This window comes from Leptinotarsa decemlineata, unplaced genomic scaffold, assembly GCF_025532065.1.
Source record: "Leptinotarsa decemlineata unplaced genomic scaffold, Ldec_3_MD MMD2_tig00000026_RagTag_RagTag, whole genome shotgun sequence".
Taxonomy (NCBI): Eukaryota; Metazoa; Arthropoda; class Insecta; order Coleoptera; family Chrysomelidae; genus Leptinotarsa; species Leptinotarsa decemlineata.
The window spans coordinates 4,033,043-4,052,228 of record NW_027412539.1 but is presented as its reverse complement, the minus strand read 5'-3'; the positions used below and the strand labels follow the sequence as shown (position 1 = coordinate 4,052,228).

The following is a 19,186-nucleotide window of genomic DNA, read 5'->3' as shown; positions in this document are numbered from 1 at the left end:
GCGATGTGGTGGAGCACCTTTCTATTGGAAATTTTCATATTTTCTCATGAGGCTGAGTGGCAAATCTTCTTATAAGTCAATTAGAATCCTGATAAGAAATCCAAGTATAATTCTTCGGTCAGAGATGTTTCAAAAAAGTGGGGGCCAATAATTTTATTATCAAAAACAACAAGCCATATGTTAACACCATATCTCTCTTGAAAATTGTTAACTCTATGTAAATATTCATTTTCTTGTCGCCAATGATAATGTATATTCCTGTTGAACCATCCGTCATTGGTAAATGTACTTTCATCACACCACAATTTTTTTTACAAATTTCATTATCTTGGTAAAATTTTCTAATGAGCAATCTACAAAAAACTTTTGTCCTGTTGAAGTCCGTTAAACGCAAATGATGAACTTTCCTGACTCAATAAGGCTTGAATTCATTTTCCTTCAAAATTTTCCGTACAGACGTAGTAGATATGGCCGAATTATGAGCAATCTTCCTCAGAGATACTTCCTTGTTCTCAATTTTTTTATTTTTCATAAATCCTCAATCAAATCAATGTCACTTTATCAAAATTGTGAATCTTCTTTGAACTCACCTAAAACGCCGATTTCATTATCGCCACCACATTTAGTAACCGTACATTTTCTTTTGGAGGGTTTTTCAAAAGATCCATAATTTTGTAAAGTATTTTCGATTCGTTGAAAATATCTATGATTAGGTTGTCACCGTTCAGGATACAATTTCTGATACATTGCCAGAGATTTGGTAGCATTCCTCAAACATCCCGAATATACAAAAAGCATATCCACTTTTTCGTCATTGGAAAAATTAATGTTTCTCCCTCAAAATCGCTCAACGATTTGAATAACTTTTATTTTGTGTGTGACAATTAACTTGACATTCACATTCATGTATTTCATGGCTTACTTCAAAAAAAGAAATTATCGCGTATCTTTAATACAGTATTTTTATTAGTTAATTCTTGTTGAATCCTCATTTTCGGGTAGCTACAAATTTTCAAAGGACATTTGGAAATTATGAATGGCTTGGTATTGATAAAAAGATTATTGGTCTCTCTTTGTCAAGACGACTCTGACACAAATTTAGTTGGATTTCAGTGAATACAAATATTTATAATTTCAATGAACGACATTATCGACAGGAGAACTCTGGATTCCAGTATCATTCGGAAATTCGAGCTCTCAATAAAAAATGATAGTGATGATATGGTTTCGGGAAGAAACGTCGGGAAAAATAGATGTTGTGATATATCAACAAATTTGTAATTATAATGACTACGAAAATGTATAAAAAATACACAGATCCGTATTTAAAAAACATATATTGATGAAGGAATTCAATGAATGAAACGTTGCATTGGAAAATGAGTTCACTCAGATTATAAAGCACATGAAATAAAGCAAAAAGTGTTTTTGTCATTTTTGATATTATTGAAAACGGAGGTGGTAAGTACACCAAAAAAATAAAATCTGTCTTTTTCAGTTTTTTGCAAATATCTCACAAACCGTTGATGATTTTATGGATTTGATGGATTTTATGAAAGTACCATTGTGTTGCATCCCTAAAAAGCTACCTTTTGTTCTATTTAACCGTCCTTGTACGACCTACCGTTTCCGAGATAGCAATAGTGGTATCAGCTAAAAAAATCGGCCTGTATATATAGCATATACAGACAGTTACCATTTTGTCACCCTTGAAGGTACCATGACAATCAAGATACGTTTTGCATCATGAAAATACGTTCCAGTTGTGTACTCCCTCCCCATACTAATATTCCATATTTCAGCATAGGATAAACAGTCCCATAATATGCATTTTTCAGTGCTTCAATTTTCATGTGACTTCCCAGCACTCTGATTGCATATTACTTATGTGCCAGGTACAATATGCACCTATAAAAACAGTTTTGTACTTGTTGATATATCCAATCTTTCACTACCGAGCTGAAAATACTCCGGAATAGTTATATTTTTGTGAAAATTTTTTGCCAAAAAAATTATCCTATCAAATTTGTCTATTTCTAGTCATGTGTGTCGAAATAACCAATGAAACCATCATTACACTGATGACATGACATTGCTAAGCAATCAACACAATAAAGTTGTTTGACATTTCAGTAATTCAATTTATTTCGAAAATGTCACTTCCTCGCTTTGGTGTTCAAAATGATGCGGCAATTGACAAAAGCAAGATCAACGGAATATCATTATACGAATTGTTCTTTTAATAACTGTGTGTTCGATAAATAATTTTGTTCGAATTGCAAAAAAATTTCTCACCGAATATCCCTCGAACATTGATAAATAACTCATAATTTTATCACAACTTCCTCAAGCACGTTATTTTAGGTAACATCCCTCCGCCTTCGGCGTCGGGATGTTACCAAATAACGTGCTTTCGAAAACTGTGATAAAATTATTTCGTTAGTTATCAATGTCCTTGGGATATTATAGCTGAAAAGTTTTGAACAAAATGCAGTCTATTTTAGACATGTTTACTAATAACTTGTTAGTATTCAAATGTGTGGATACTATAGAAATGCTATTTGAAATAGATTTTTCTAACTCAAGGTTCCTGTTTACTGGTACATTGAGATTGGAATCAGTCACATATCTCACAACTTCAGTACTTGCATAATTCTAAATTTCAGCGAAATCAAAGGCGTACCCCGTGGTACGCCTTTCAGTGAAGCTGAGAAAAAATCATTATCTTATTGCCTACTATGTACTTTTTGCTTTCTGATTGCTGGAAACCGTTGAAAAAACCATGTGTCACAAAAAAAATCATAATTTTCATTGATATAATCACTTCAATAAATTTTTTTGAATTAAGCTGTTAACAAACTTATTGGACTGTAGTTATTCATGTCATTTCTTTTTTATATATGTATATAACTACGGCCAGTTTCATTTCATCAGGATAGGTCGTAAAGACAGGCCCAAAGAAGCCATTGTATGGCTCCTTTGTAAATCGTTTTTGTAAAACCGTTGAAGATAAATCTCTCAATAAAATGTTTTTGAATACGTTAGTTATGGATTCTCATCAAGTATCGGCCAATTCCATCATATACAATAACGATGTGTTCGACTGATGACCTATTATTTGTTTGTTTTTTTCAATACAATATTATTATATTTCAGTTATTAGTCAGCGGAATCTATTCTTGTATATCTATCGCAGCCAACTGGTTAAAATAGCTGTTCAATCAATCGGCTAGCTCTTTGACTGAACAACGCCAGTCAATCACACAGCTAACTTTTTAGTTGAATATTTGAGGAGGTTTAGAGCAAAACCGAATAAATCCATTTTTTACAAAAATTTAGTTAGCTGCGAATATCGGTTCATCTCGCTGACTTACATCATATCAGCAAAATATTTACGTGCAAAAACGAATGAATCCTACTTAATTTTAATGGCAATATTGATGTTTTCATGCAAAACCGAATAAATCCACTTTTTGTTCAAACCCGAATAAATCCATAAATACATTTCTATTTCAAATTTCCTACTTCATCTTATTAAATAAATGTTTGTGAAAGAAAGTTTTTGGCTTTCTACTACTCCATCTTGATACAAAAAACAAGGATGAGGGAATCTTCCAAGGAAAGGAAGGAAGTAATCAATTTTAAAATAAGTTTATTTTAAAACAAAAATTAATCACTCCTAAAAATATAACCCCTCCAATTCATATATAAATGTATAATTCGAACAATAGATGGCTAGCATGCCCCTGTCCATGCTGTCCAGGTATTGTGTTAGTCGGTACAGTAAGAAGTGTAAACATAAACATTGGGTGCGATAGTTTGATTGATATGGTTGAGTTATAGTCGTGCTGTATATTATTTTTGATTTGAACTGTTCTTTTAGTGGTTTTTAAATAAAATAAAACACAAGCAGCAATGATAGGTACTAAATAAAAAATATGGAAGCAGATTTTTTGGGAGATTCAGTAGCTGTGGAAGAAGCCAATCAAGGGAGCAGAATAAGGGAAAAAGCTCCGGAAAAGCTAAGAGGAAAACATGAAAGGTAAGATTAGGTGTGATTTTAGATTAGTATAATAGGTTACTTTGGCATAGTTGCTTAATAGGTGTTACCTATTACTCGACTGCACTAGGGTGTTATCTTTTATAAATCGTAAATATTGTTTCTTGATTTACAATAAAGTTTTAAAGTTTTAAAATTTTTTAGTTCCTAGGCAATTACATTTTGTTCAACCTTATTTATTTTATTTTAGATACGAAGATCCAGATCCAGACCTAAAACAATTTGAGCGTCCTTGCTCACATGACAATAATCAAACATACCAATGCCAAAATGTTAAAATATCAGATATTAAAAATGTAAGAAGCAAGCTGTATAGCGTACCAAACAAAAATATTCAAGATGTAAAACTCTGTCATATGATAAGCGTTTCCGGTACCGTAAGGAAGAGGTATGTTAAAGATAATCCTCGACAAAGAACAAGGGCTGCAAACTTCTTTTTAACAATTATTAAAAAGAAAAGATCAGAGGCAGTAAAAGTCTGCAGGAATTTTTTAATGGCAGCAACAGGTGTTGAAAACTACAGGTTGTTTACCGTAGTAAGATTGTCGACTCAAGGGACTGTCTTAAAGAGCGAAGAGGAGGTGACCATATTTCAACAAAAAGTTTGGACAAGAGGGAGAGAGTACGCGAATTCATTGGTAAATTGCGTGGCACTGAAAGTCATTATAATCGAAAAAAATCTCAAAGGGTTCATTTACAAAATTACCTTAAAAAAAATCTCGTTGGAAAAGACTCGGATTCAAAAAACTAAAGAAATAAAAATTTCACTTGCATGCTTTCAGCATTATCGGTTTGAAGCACAATCCGAAGTTAAGCGCCCAATTTTTAAAAGGGGAAAATCTTTAAAAAACTTTGTACTATCTGAGGTCAACCTGCGAAGTGCCATTTTACCAAAGAAGATAAAAAGTGTCCAGCAGCTTATGGAAAAGCAATTTGGAAAGGAGTGGAAAAGTGACGAAACTTTTTTGTGGTACAAGAATCTGTCATGTGAAAATAATCAAGTTGAACATACTGATGATGTAACTCAGGAAGAAGAAGAAGAGCTAAGAAATGAGTGTGACTGTTTAGAAGAAGAGTTTGCACTTCATCTTCAAATGCACCGTTGGCTTTGCTGTTAGTTAACTATGTGCCATAATGTTTCTGTTTGTATTGTAGTAAGAATAACACTTTTGTTAATTTTTGCTAATAAATTTGTGAGCAAAATCAAATGAATCCAGTTATTTCAAGCGAAACCAATAAATCCATTTTTGTTTATATTTTATTTTGTACTAAAAATTACTTTTTTGAATTTATATTATAGCAAAAGTTTCATCATGATTTCTATAATAGTGTTTGCTATCAAGAAAAATTGAAAAATTGCTACTTTTCGCGTTACAGAAAAATCGTATTTTTGAAAAATCGTTTTTGGTGGATTTATTAGGTTTTGCTCTATACCTCCTCATTTGAGGTGCTCAAAACGTTCAACACTACAGCTAATTCATACGCCGCCGTCTCATTGAATTAGTTTAGCCCTCACCACTGCGGCGCTAGGTGAATAAATACTTGTGTTTTTAAATAGTTTATCTTGTGAAAAAGAAGGCTGAAAAGTTGCCTTTTTCTGAACTTTGAAGAGCCGTAACCTTGTAAATAAGGAACAGCGCCGCTTTTTTCTTTCGGATTCGAAATTATTAAGTTTCTAATTCATATTGAGAAGCAACTTTTGGTTACCTCTTAAACTTAATCCAAGAATAATCTCGCAATAAATTACAAAAAGTTTTCCTATTCTTTCAAATTACATACTGAACTAATAGTCACCATAGTTAATTTGCCATTTAACGAGTTGTTTAAGCGTCGTCTAGCTGCAACGATTATGGACATACAGGATTGCTTACTTACATATATCGCCACGTTAAACAAGCGCCGAGCAAATGTGATGTAACACTGGTGACCCTTTTAGTAGGTGCCATAAGACTGTGTGTTATTTTAACATTTTTTGAGGATTATTTTCGGACACTAATACATTGTTTTTGTTCCTTTTGATTGAATTTTTATTTGACTATACCAATTAGGTTTCTGAAACATTGAGTTTGTTATTGTGAAAGTCGTTTTTTTGTGTTTTTGGACATTTTTTAAACCGGTGTAATGAGTAGACGACATATAAGATTCTGTTATTTTCTTCCGTTTTGAGGTTTGTTTTTTGCCATTGTGGAATTTTTTTTTGTTTTTTGAACATTTTCAAATTAAATTAAGGTAAAAACTGGAAATATTCACTTTTTTGTAAGTAATAGCAATAATTGTCTAACCATTAAATAACCTTGTAATTTTTAGTTAAAATGCCTGGTCGTATTTGTGCAGTGTCCACTTGCAAAAGCAATCAGTTGACTTTAAAGGAAAGTGGTGTTAGTGATGTAATATTTCACTCTTTTCCTATTGCTAAGGATATGGTTTCCACAACTTTGCAAAAAGAATGGATTCGTCGCTGCAAAAGAGGGGATAAATTCACTCTCAAAAATGGATTTGTTTGTTCCAAACATTTCACAGAAAACGATAATGAACTAGACCATGAAAATGACTTGTTAAGTAAAAACTCATTCTTTTAATTTACTGGTTGAAATAAATATGTTTTTTTATAGGTTTGCCTTCGCGTCGTAAATTAAAAAAAACTGCAATACCTAGTGTTAACCTAAATTATCCAACAATTGATAAAGAAAGGGAAGTTACAGAATACAAGTCGCAATATCAGATCCTTACAGAAAAAAACACAATGAAACTATCAGTATGTTACTTGAATCAAATTTGGATAATTTTAAGCCATCCACATCTCAAAGTTGCTCTACTCCTCATAATATTGTATCTCCTCAACCTCAAGCACAAGGAGAATGATAAAAAATAAAAACCGTTTCATGTATTTTCTGTCAGACAATTTATTACCAATATATATTTTTTATATATATACCGTTTATTATAGAAGATGGGAGTTAAAGTTTGAAAAGTTTGAAAATTTTTTTAGATAATGCTAGTATCTAAAACAAAGTTCATTACAAAATTTTTGTGGGCGTTACAGTTTTCACGAAAATAATAAAAAACTGATGAACCTCTTACTTTTTAAAAGGGCAAAATAGCTCGCCACATCATTCACAAAAGAAAAATTTTCACTTAGTATTAATCCATTTATATTAAGTATTTAATCGTATATAAAAATAATATTTTAATAAGGAATTTACATGAAATTTGTTTATTTTTATTTAAAAGTGCAGTACTGAATCAATCCAGTCACCACTGTTACGTCACGAGATCACGTGACGTGTCTAACAAAATCGCAAAAGTAAGCAATCCTGTACCGTCCATAGTCGTTGTATTGGTCTAGCTGTAGTGTTGAACGTTGCAGTCAACAAGTCGGTTAAACGACGTATAGTCGTGTGATTGAATGGCGTTGTTCAGTCAAAGCTGTTTGAACGGCTATTTACATCAGTTGGCTGTGACATATCGATGATGAATATTTCATTCGTACTTAACAGAAATCATCACTTCGTGAAATCAATGAAATCAGTGCACTTGAATTCACTGGTATCATGCGTTGAATCACTAATACGAGTAAATAACAACAAATTTATGAAATGAAGCAACACTCACGCAATTGTTTTGAATTGGCCAAAGGTACCACTACCAATCCCAAGGCGAAGAGAAGCAGCAGAAAACTCATCGTGGAATTCCTATGATAATCGATACTCGACTGACTAACATATATATAGAGACATATATTATGTAGATGATCTTGAATAACTCTTCCGTTGTTTCATTCTAACTTCTCACATGTGGCAGGGATCTTGATGAGGGTCTATTGTTTGATTGTCCTTGGCACTTTGTAAGAATATTAATGAAAAACAATTAGTCGTGTTCAAGTGTTATAGGGTTATTTTCAATGTCATTCAAAAGATTGGAGATTAACATTTATTTTTTGATAATGATGATAATAATAATGACAATTTCATTGGTAGACTTGATAGTTCGTACTGGAATCTAGTGTGAAATGAATCTATTAAAAACACTTTCACCAACACCAGAACAAAATTGCATTAAAAAATTGAATATAAGAGTGGCTTTCAAAACTGCATTTACACTTTAACAAGTGTTGGGCAGTCCGAAAGACAAGACGTTGAAAAAAGAAAAGTCTGGGATTTCCAAAATTAGCTGCGAGAATTGTGATAAGGAATATGTTGGTCAAACCAAACGAACTATATTAGCTCACTGCAAGCAACATGTTCCGCACATCCAGTATCATAGACCTGACAATAAGTGAGAAATATTTAAAATTGTTCAAAAAAAGTGTGGAATGGGTTCTATGAATAGCGACCAAGGTCCTATTTCGAACAGTCCTTTGTTTGGTCTTATACGAAATAATTCAAAATGAAAACAGATGAATATTAATAAAAAATGTAGGGGATAGGGGAAATACATAACAAATTAGAGGAAATACAATGTATTCATTTCTTCATTTTCAAAATACAAATCATGAAATTATGAAACAAAAACAAAAATTAATTGGCAGTCCGGGCCGACTTCATTGATTCAAGTGGCGCATTTGCTTTTTCAGCTGCAAAAAAACCCGGAAAAAACCTGCAGCACCACTTCATCTGGAGATCTTGATCTGCCAATATCCTCTCTCTCATAAAACAGAATGTAGGGTGTCTCCAGAGGCTCCGTTTCGTCCGTTTCGTCTTTGACCAAGGCGTAATAATGACCAGATTCAACGCCAGAACCACAGTGAACAATGACTGCATGAAGATTATGATAGTGGTCTGCTAGATTGGAGTGTTCATCTATTTTGAACCTTGGTAAGAGTTTGGTGCTTCCGTCAGTGGTTGAGTCATATTAGAAGATCATCAGTGTTATTATTAGATTGACTGGAGCCTCAGCTAATACTTGATTTCTTATAACAGTCAATTAGTTTGGCGTATGTTTGGCAATTTAGTCGATCATCTCCTGTTAAAAGTTCCATTTTCTGATGATTCAACAATGAGCTTTGCACGGACTGGTTATTGGTCATGTTTGGAAACGCTAGTTGAAGTTCCAGAAATCCACATACGTTTTTGCTACCTCTTGAACATTTACTACAAAGTAAACAAGTGAGGATTTTTCCATCAAAAAATTCACAAATACAAGACGAGAGTCTGCACGGAATCATTCATCCCAGAGCGGCCAGGAGTGTTGATTCTGTTATTGTTCTGATCACGAAGAGTAGTCAACAAGTACCCAAAGAATTCGGAACAATCCTCTTAGTTGTCCTAACGAGTATCTAGTGGACTTCAAAGACTCCTGGAATTCGGTTGGAGGGAAAGATGATACATTCTTACAAAACTGCAGCTGCATGAACAGGTGTTTGAGTTTGGTGAATAAGTAGGAAATATTCTCGTTCTCGCCCCAACCAGCAAAGTTGTTTTATAATTCCATGGTGTTGAAACAATTTTATTTTATTAGTATTTTATAATTACTTCCAAAATGCTAATTGATTGTATTAGATGATCGGTGAACACAATACAGTTGTAGGCAATAAAAGTGTTTTATAAATTTGTCATAGAAACGTTTATGAAATAAAATTAAAAAACCATTTTAAAATAGTCAGGAAATTATCACAGAAACGTTTTTACAACTAACTTATAAAACTTATTTTCCTATAAAAGTGAATAGTTATATAGCAATTTCATAACACTTTTCTGCGAGATTTTTATGATAGTTGTAAAACTATTTCAAGCTTATTTTATAACTGTTTCCATAGCTTCAATGAAATTATTTTATTAAAATGCTTTCAGACACAATTTTATTTTCATTACCATATTGTCACTTCAATGATAATCTCCTAACTATTTCATAGCATGGTATATTTAGTACAATTCAAAAACACTAATATAACTGTTATAAAATCAAATTGCTTTTGCTAATATATATTTGCTGCCACCAAGAATAAAATGCAGCATTCAAGAACAACCAACTGACATCGATTCCTAATCACAGCTTTGGAAAATTCTTCAAAATTTTAGTTGTATTTAGTAAGAATATTTTTGTTGAGTTATTCAAGTGGGGCACCATCGATATCGTGGTGGAAATTAGTTCCTCAGCAACTTCTAAATATTTGATTTTTATTGAATATAGGTACCCCATAAGTAAATTCAATATTTTCAAGGCATTGGGTTTAGTAACCACATTTTTCACAATTTGGAAGACTGTAAAATACAAAGGGTTTGCACTTTCAAGTTTCAGTTTTTAGTTATCTATTTGGGAAACCTGGATATTTTGTTCTGAGTGAAGCAGTTTCGTATTACAACTCTTTAAATAATAACAAATTCAGGTACAGCAATGTATGCTTCACAGACAGTATTCAGAAGTAACTCCTCGAATAACTAATAACTACTGTCATATAGACGGTGTCCCATAAAAGATACATACCTCTGGCTTTTTCATACTTTTGTGATAACTTGTTTGGATGAAAATAACCCTGCTTGCTTTTTGGGTTGCATAGAATTGATAATTATTTCTTTTTCTGTGTCGTCATTCTGCAGCATTCGTTCTAATAGTTCTTCTTCAGCAATTTGTTAGGTCATCAAATGACTTTGTTTTAGTTTATACATCATTGTAAACCAACTGGCTTCGGGCATAGAATTGTGGTTTCGTATTAGCTCAGCATCAATTTTTGGTCATGATGGTTGGTTATTATTTACCCATGACGACGGAACTATGGTGAACATATTTACCTAAAACTTAGATAAAATGAGTCACATCCAGCTTCAAAAAGACAAAACTATCAACTGAAAATATAGGTCTGAATTATCAAATATCTGGTCAATTATTGAAGCTAATTAAAAGATATATTCTGACATCAAAAACTTACCCGTCATTTGTTGTTGTTAGGGTTGAATGGGAGTTCAGTTTTAAACCATACAAGGTGATTCACGGAATTTAATTCATTTCGGAGTATCTAGGTTTCCGATAATTTTGTGATTTGAGCGTATGCGTTCGCGTTCAAATTCAATTGTATAGGTTCGCTACCCGCTTTCTATAATTAATTCGTGACGGTGTTCGTATCCATAGGTATTCGTTAGTGTAAATGGCTTTGATGTTGGGATGTTGACTAATTGACGTATGATTAATTTTTGTGGTGGTTTCGAATACTCTATTTGTAACAAATATGTTTTTATAATTTTTTGTTTAGTGAAAGAAGGGATAATGGTTGGTTTGGGTTAGTTTGGTTTCGTTTCAGTTATTTCAGAAAATCCATCTATTAAAAAATATACGGTCGGAAATCTTAATAGTAGGTTTAGACCGGTTTGGTGTTGGGAGAAAACTCCAGTAATATGAGGTTGCAAAATACTTCCATATTTTTAATACATTGTAGCTTACTGCCAAAAAAATATTGAAAACTCATTTTTATAAATTATAATTAATTGATACATTTTGTCAATAACTAATAATCAGTTTCAATTGTTACTGTATTCAATTCTAATTCATCCTTAATTTCAGACACTATGATGATGCATATCATAGTGTCTGAAATTATTTAGTGTATTAGTGTATTAATTTATACTTCCAATTTGATAATAATTCCATTGTGTGGATACTGTAATGGATTTTTCAGTTTGTACGCCGAATATATAAATAAAAATAAATAATAACTCAATGGCGGCCATTTTGAACATTTATTGGGGGTATATAATAGTTTTAGAATCAGTTCAAGGTGCTTCAAATAGACGAAGAAATGACTTGGTGTTCCATAAAAAACTTTCTGGAAGCTTTTTGAGTCGCCCTGTATATTGGAAATACTAAAAAACACTTTAAATTATCCCACTTAACCTAGTGCTTCAATTTTTTCTTGCGAAAATCAGGAAAAGGTTATGACAATGGTTAAAACCCGTCGTTTAGCCTTTATAATCGATGAAAGAAACTTTTTAGCCAAAACATCAAAGACAGATAATATTTATCCAAACTATATGTGAGATATCTTTTATTCATACTAGCACTTCTCTAGAAACCTAAAGCTTTAAAAGTAGTCCGACTCTGCCGCAATACCATCACTCCCAGAACTAAGTGTTTCTTAACAGTTTTATAAGGGTAACATAGTAGCTAAAATACATTGAAATGCTTGCTACTGATACCAATTTATTTTATAGAACGACGCCATTTGTAATGATAGCGAACCGGGTTACTGAAATTAGATGAGTTGAAAATATGAAATACCGCACTTATAATGATATTTACAGCTGAAAAGTACATAAATATTATAACATTATATTATTTAGAATAAAGTGAGTTGAGTTTGCGACTAGAAAATTAATATGTCGACAGAGTGAATTTTTGTATAATTAATAATTTTACCGAAAACATTTATGAATAAGTGGCGCGCTTAAATTTTGTTAATAATAGGCTATATATTTGTCAATAAAATTTCATTTGCAGTAAAAATATCAATCTTCGAAACAAAAACAATGTCTTTAACAGTTTTATGAGTGCAGAAGTGAAATTTTAAAATGGTTTCAACCTTTCTATTTGTTAGTTTTCAGTTGGTGACATATCTATTATATTTTCCTAGTGTCCAATACAAAATTACTTCTTGCGTCTTCAAGAAAACATTTTTTACACTTTTTTATTTTATTGTTATCGTTTTCGGCTGTATTATATTTTATAACGCCTACTTGGAACTATTAAAAAACTCTTATAAAATTGTCTTCTGATTATTTTATAAGTATCGCTTGAATATGTTGCAGAAGTGCAGTAAGGGAAGTCTTTACAAAACTACTTTTTAAGAGCATTAGAAAAATTCTATAGTAACTGCCAAAATGTTTATAAAACTGTTTTGTAGTGTTTGTAAAAGGCCTTACAAAATATCGATAATAACTATAATGTTTTATAAAACGGTGCCAATTTCCTATTTATAGCAGTTTTATAAACATATTGAAAACATTTCTGGGAGAAATGCAGTTTAATAATTTGTTTTTCCGAAACGTTTCCGCAGCTATTATAAAATACGAAATTGCTAGTTGGGCGTTCATCATCGAAACCTGGTTCTTGAAAGTCTTCGTTATGAACAACACTTGTAAAATACTATTCATGTAGCAAGTGTTTCCTAAATTATCTAATCCAGTTTTCTTTTCAAGATTTCCAGGACAACTCTCCACTGATTCGTAAGGAAGAAATGTTTCACAGAATCTGCATGGGAACCATTTCTCAAACTGCAATCGATCCTTCCAAGTGATGAAGGGTTTCGTAGAGATATCGATTCGGCTCTTGCTTCATTTTGCCACGAGAACTGTAACTTATACTTGGGTGGCAAGAATGATCTAAGTCCATTGACCGCACTGAAAAAGAAGAGGTATTTAAAAAACAGGTAGTAATAAGTACTAACATAGTAGTTAAGTACTATTAACAGGTAGTAGTTAGGCTACTAGCATATAAAAACACTAACATAGCAGTAAAATTTAGTCATAATGATCTCCTGAGGAAAGTGTTTTCTCCTGGGAAGGTGATTAATTGGTAGAATCAAACTAAAATAACAATAGCACCAGACAAAATGACCTACCAAAAGGCAGACTGAGCACCGGTTCGCACCCGAAGAGTGGTGGGACAAATGCTTTCTTGCACTCAATTAATTGAACTAAATTAAAAAAGAATGTCACAACTCAACATATTGCAAGCGAACAAGCAAATTTACATATTATAGATTACTACAATATACTTCAATTATCCCTAAAAATTCGACATAGCATGACAAAAAATTACGGATCACAACTAACAGAAATTCACAGTGATAACTTGACAAAAGACATCTTTTCAATTTGAATTGGAAGGAAGGAATGGACATATTCTTAAAATCATTTGGGATTTTGTTATAGAGCCTAGTTATGTTATACGAGAAAGACGATCCAAACTGACTCGTTCAATGTAGTGGTGGCGTAAGTCTAGATTTGAATCGTACGTTCAGGTGGTGAACGTCGATTCGGAAGGTTATTTTTTCATGAAGATATGGTGGCTTCTTTGTGTGTATAATCTTATTGAACAATGTGCAAGTATGGATAATTTGTCTATTATAAATATTGAGTCCAATATTTTCCTTAGCGGCCCAGATACGTGATCACGTCTTTTCAGATCTCCCCATGCCCCCTTCCAGGTTGAGTGTCCCAAGATGAAATTTTCCACGTTTACTGTGTGCAGAAATTCCCATCTCGTCCATAAACCCAAGCTCTTCCGGAGCTGTACTCAACTTACCCTTACGCACTTCAGCAAGATTGACATCTGACCTACTGCAGTCAGTAAAGATTAGAATCGTGACTTTACTTGAATGTAATTATTGCATGGGGCCCCCAAAAACTAACCAGTGACTAGTATCTTTAAATCGCGAACAAGTGTTTCTTAGTGAATCTGCAAAAGAAGTGAGTTTGAAATCTGCTTAAGAAGTTTTCATACTTACCGGAACCATCTGATAGCGACTCTAGGGGGTGGTCTCTGATTCTGCTCTTGTGTTTATCCCTTTCTCAGACTCTTCAGATCTGGAATCAAACGCACACATGAGTTCTGAACCATTTGCAACCGACGGTAATCTCTTTTAGGAATTCCAGGACTATATATTATGTTGTCGTAGTTGAGGTGGGAAAAGACTAATGATCCAAACATGATTATTTACCTAACCTTTTTCATCTAGTATTTTTCTACTTAAATAAACTAGTTTCGAGTTGGCGAAGGTACGTCATATGATGAAACTAATGTGGCTATTGAAATTGAGAGAAGTCTAATACGAACCCGAAATGTTTTGTGTTGTCGAACAGACCAAGGGTTTTGTTAATGTTATCATTTTTGTACTCATATAACGACCCGATTTCATATGCTTTGTTAGTTGTATATATTCACTGTTTGTATTGTAATACTTCACTATGTTTCATATAGATGGCAGGACAAGATGTAATTATTGGAAGCTCATTCCTGATCGAGTAGTAGTCTCTCAGTCATTAGAAATGATTGCGTTGTTGTTGTTGTTGTTGTGTTTTTATCCCGGAATCTTGATCAGTTATTATATTCAACTATGCATTGTCCTGTAGGTATTTACTCAGATATGGATGTCCATGGAGTTGTGGCATTGATTGCGTGTTTTTTTCTACCAAACAACATCTCAATGGATTCAGAAGGGTTCATGGAGTCACAGAATTAGGAAGATACGGTAATGATGGATGCGATATCTGAATTTAGTTGAAAGTTCGCTAAAGTTTCTAGAAATGAAGTATAATTCTGGGTAGCATCTGCGTATTGGTGATAGCAACTGAAATTGATACAATTTTGGAACTCGTGTATATGGATGATGAAAAGAATAGGTCCTAAAATAATGTCCTGTGGGACTTTATTTCCGTATGCAGAAAAAGCAATTCTTTTCCGACTGAATCCTCTGTGAATATATTGTATAGCAAGTAGTGAAGTTTGTTTGAAGCGATCAAAAGCTTTCATAAGATCCAGCAATCGCCGGAAAGATATCATCGGTAATATTCAGAAGAGCGGTGACACAGCTTTTGGGATCTGAGTGTTGACCATAACCTCGACTATCAGGTCCATTCTGCAGTTCCAATTTTCAGTGAGCGGTTCGATGAGTATTTGGCGGTTATGTGTCGAGTAATGGACATTTTACATATAACCCCAAAGCAAAAATGTGAACAATATAAAAGCAGTATTGAATTTAAATTTGAAAGTGATTTACAAAGTAGATAACAAATGAAAAATCAAAAAAAATATTTAAATATGTAAACAATAACAATTTCTTGTGAGGTACTCTTTAATTTTCCTTTTCAACAAATTAAAATTCAATTCAGTCACATTATATGAAAGTTTGTTGAATAATTTAACGTCCAGAGAATTTCGTAATGATATTTCAAGTCTAAATCTTGGCTGTCTGAATTGTCTCGCATTTCTTGTTCCATAATTATGATGATCTGTGTGTTTGAAGAGTAGTATTTTGTTTTTATGTATTTCTAACAGTGAGTAGAAAATCAACATACAGGGCAAATATATTATTCCCAATTTTCTAAAAAGTGGTTGACAATGAGTCTATCATGAGGAGAAATGCAAGAAATGTAACTTATATTCCAGCCAGTTTTTTATTATAAAATTGTTTTAACAAGATGGGTGTTCTGTTTGGGCAACGTAACGCGCGTTCCGCTCATTTTACGGTCGCCATAATTGTCCTACCGAGAGAACTATTTGCAATGTGGATGAATTTGGGTCCACTGGTTCAATAAGCGATCAACTAACATCCGTAGGTCGACGAAACGTAAGATCTGTCAAAAATACGCTGCTGTATGTGAGAGTGTGCAGGAGAATCCGAGACAGTTAATTTCGCGTCGCTCACCCTTACAACCCCTCATAAAATTCAACTGACTCAGGAGCTGAAGGTGAACGACAAAAGTGACTTGGCACATTTGATTCCACCAAAAGCGGAACACATCAGAAATACGCGACTGACTTTGGCTGCTCATCGTTTTGGGGTTCAACTCAGGTCACCTTGAACTTCACTATTTGAAAACTCTTCCATTTGGAGAACTGCGTTTGTGTGGCATAAACTTCCTGAGAACGTTTTTATAAACGGATTTTTCCTCCAGCGATTCAAATCAAACGTGAATCGCTATTTTCGCACAGGCACCGCTTTCAGAGCGACTTAAGGATTTTTTCCTAACAATTGACGTGTGTTCGCTGAACGGGCTCTGGAACAGTTGGCAACTGACCCTAATTTTTTTGGAAAAATCATCTCCAGAGATGAGGTCCATTTTTGGATCATTAGGTACGTGAACAAACACATTTTAAACGATACCAAACCACATCGGTCCATATTTCTACGGGATCTACGTTGGCCAGGCCATTACCAATTTCTTTAGGCCTGAATTTAATGCCACAATGGTAAATCAGCACGAGCGATTTGAGGGCATGGTCATCTCACGTGGAGGGGATATGAACTGGCTACCGAGATCGTGCGACTTTTTATTGTGGATATTTTTTAAGTCGTAGGCACCGACATAACCTATAACTTGACTGCTATTGGTCATATCCCAGATAGGTATACGAAAAATTCATCCCAATCGAATTTATGAAAACGTTTCTGCGCAATACGCAGAAGGCTTAAAGACTGTCATTTCAGACGTTGGACACAAGGCTTCGACCATTTTGTTCATAGGCGTCGTTGGCTTGATAGTTATTCGTGAAAAAATGAGGTGTTTTGTACTTTGGTGTAGGAATTCTTCGATGAATCACACAAAAGGTGTTACATTTCATAAGTAAGTCAGTTATAATTCTGAAAACATTAATATCCAATACAATAATAATTATTTCACAATTTATATGTTAACGTCCCTGGAATTATTCACAATAGTTACCACTCTGGATTCACGTAGCTAGTACTAGTTTGAAAGTAACCATTATTTCTTAAAAGCAATTGTAGATGTTTACTAACCCAATTTCCCATTCATAGAATGGAGAAACTTAAATTTAGCATAATAATATAAGTGCAGAAATAAGTGTAGTACTTAGAATTGAAAATATTGTTTATAATGCTAAAAAAGGATTTTTCTGATTATTAGTGTATGCAAGGCTCTGGCAAAGCTATAGAACAAATGGAATTATATTTGACTGTAATTTTATTGCATTATTCTAGGATTCCTGAAGATAGATACAGTGAATAGGTAGAAGCCATCAAAAGACCATCAGATACTCTTCCACATTCTTCAAGGAGAATATGTTCTGAACACTTTACTCCCAATAGTTTTATACCTCTACGTGGAAGGCTCAGAACATTGAAACCACATGTAATAGCAACTTTAAAGTTGACACAGTCACAGTTGTTAATGAGGTAGGTTTTTTTAAATAAAATTGTTGAATAAAATATACCATTACGGTAATACATTTACAATTGCTGCTTATTGATTATTTTAAATTATCAAAGACGGTACTCCAGCATTACCAACTGAGTAACTTTTTTTTCATATCTCGAAATGGTTCTAATAACAACCCTTCGCCATATCAGTTTAATAATACTTTCAAGAGATGAATGGTAAACCATGACATCAAACAAGATGGAGGAAATTGTTTGAGTCTAGACACCACTTCAATTTTAACACTTCAAAGTATATCTAAACCAAAACAGAGAGATGTGTCTATTGATGAGCTGGATTCCATGAAGAAGTATGGGTTTAATCATGAGGAAGTAATATATGATCACGATTATGGCCAAGAAAATACACCTTTTTTTGATATAATCACTGAAAATGTTTTGGTTTACGTAGCTGATTCTGTAATCAAAAAAATCAAAACTGTCATTGAATGTACAAAATGTTTATTAGCAGTAGAAGTTGTGAATACGACAAAAGATGATTGTATAGATTTGATGAGTAGGAAAAACAGGGGCGGATTGATCAAACCATCCTATGATGTTATTTCAGTTATACGTTTTGTAGAATTACAGGTAATAAATTACCAAACCACAAATTTTTTTCCAGAAATTCAATCTTCAATGTTACTTGACATTTATGCGTTTCAAAAAGGATGTGTTTTCAGATCTGGATGATCGCTATCAAGATTCTGTCACTTTTTCAGAAAACCATAAATCAATTCTTATCAAGCTCATAATACAAGTTTACACCAAATTGAGATTTCATGAAGTTTCACAGAAAGAAACAGAAATAGAAAGGGGTGCTGTGATGAGAAAACAATTTTCCAAACTAATATTGTTTCGAAACCAATGAAAATTGGAACATGATGCTGCTTTACACTATATTGAAAATAACATTGCAATTTCCTGACAAATTGCATTGAGTATTCTCCACTAAAAATAAGTAATAATATTTAGTTACATTTACTATGTGAATTGCTAAGAACTGTTCCTATATGACTCATTGGAATATTGTATTGTAGTCTGGAACAATGCTTCTCTATTCCATCAAACAAAATCAGATCCATATTCAATTGTTATACTAATGTAGCATCATCATTGGCAATTATTATTTTAGTATTATTTCTACTGATGTTACTTTACAATCTAATTGGAATACAAACTGAGTAGAGAAAAGTGTTTTTTGTATAATTCAGTGTTCATATAGAAGTATTTGTTTTGAAAGAATTTTTTTTTCGTGT

General features: G+C 33.1%; 2 protein-coding genes and 1 long non-coding RNA gene across 3 annotated transcripts in view; 2 read left to right on the top strand and 1 right to left on the bottom strand.

Moving 5' to 3' along the window:
* LOC111507940 (protein takeout) overlaps window positions 1-7,840 on the bottom strand; it is a 39,959-nt gene extending 32,119 nt beyond the window's left edge. The window contains exon 1 of the mRNA XM_023163329.2: window positions 7,673-7,840. Coding sequence (XP_023019097.2) covers window positions 7,673-7,742 — 70 coding nt within the window. The 5' untranslated portion in view covers window positions 7,743-7,840. The remainder of the gene's footprint in view (window positions 1-7,672) is intronic.
* LOC111504652 (uncharacterized) overlaps window positions 1-19,017 on the top strand; it is a 122,524-nt gene extending 103,507 nt beyond the window's left edge. The window contains exons 3-4 of the long non-coding RNA XR_012464619.1: window positions 13,186-13,400; window positions 17,712-19,017. This is a non-coding gene — a long non-coding RNA (uncharacterized lncRNA). The remainder of the gene's footprint in view (window positions 1-13,185; window positions 13,401-17,711) is intronic.
* On the top strand, window positions 3,294-5,641 carry LOC141480895 (uncharacterized). The gene is made up of 2 exons (XM_074171624.1): window positions 3,294-4,042; window positions 4,251-5,641. Exons 1-2 carry the CDS (start codon window positions 3,939-3,941, stop codon window positions 5,176-5,178), a joined length of 1,032 nt encoding a protein of 343 aa, XP_074027725.1. The 5' UTR covers window positions 3,294-3,938; the 3' UTR covers window positions 5,179-5,641.
* Window positions 19,018-19,186: the final 169 nt, after the last annotated feature.

Bases quoted from the DNA above. Each gene is read 5' to 3' on its own strand.
- LOC141480895 (XM_074171624.1), top strand. From the start codon at position 3,939: ATGGAAGCAGATTTTTTGGGAGATTCAGTAGCTGTGGAAGAAGCCAAT. The intron at 4,043-4,250 runs GTAAGATTAGGT...ATTTTATTTTAG, and splicing joins CTAAGAGGAAAACATGAAAG to ATACGAAGATCCAGATCCAG.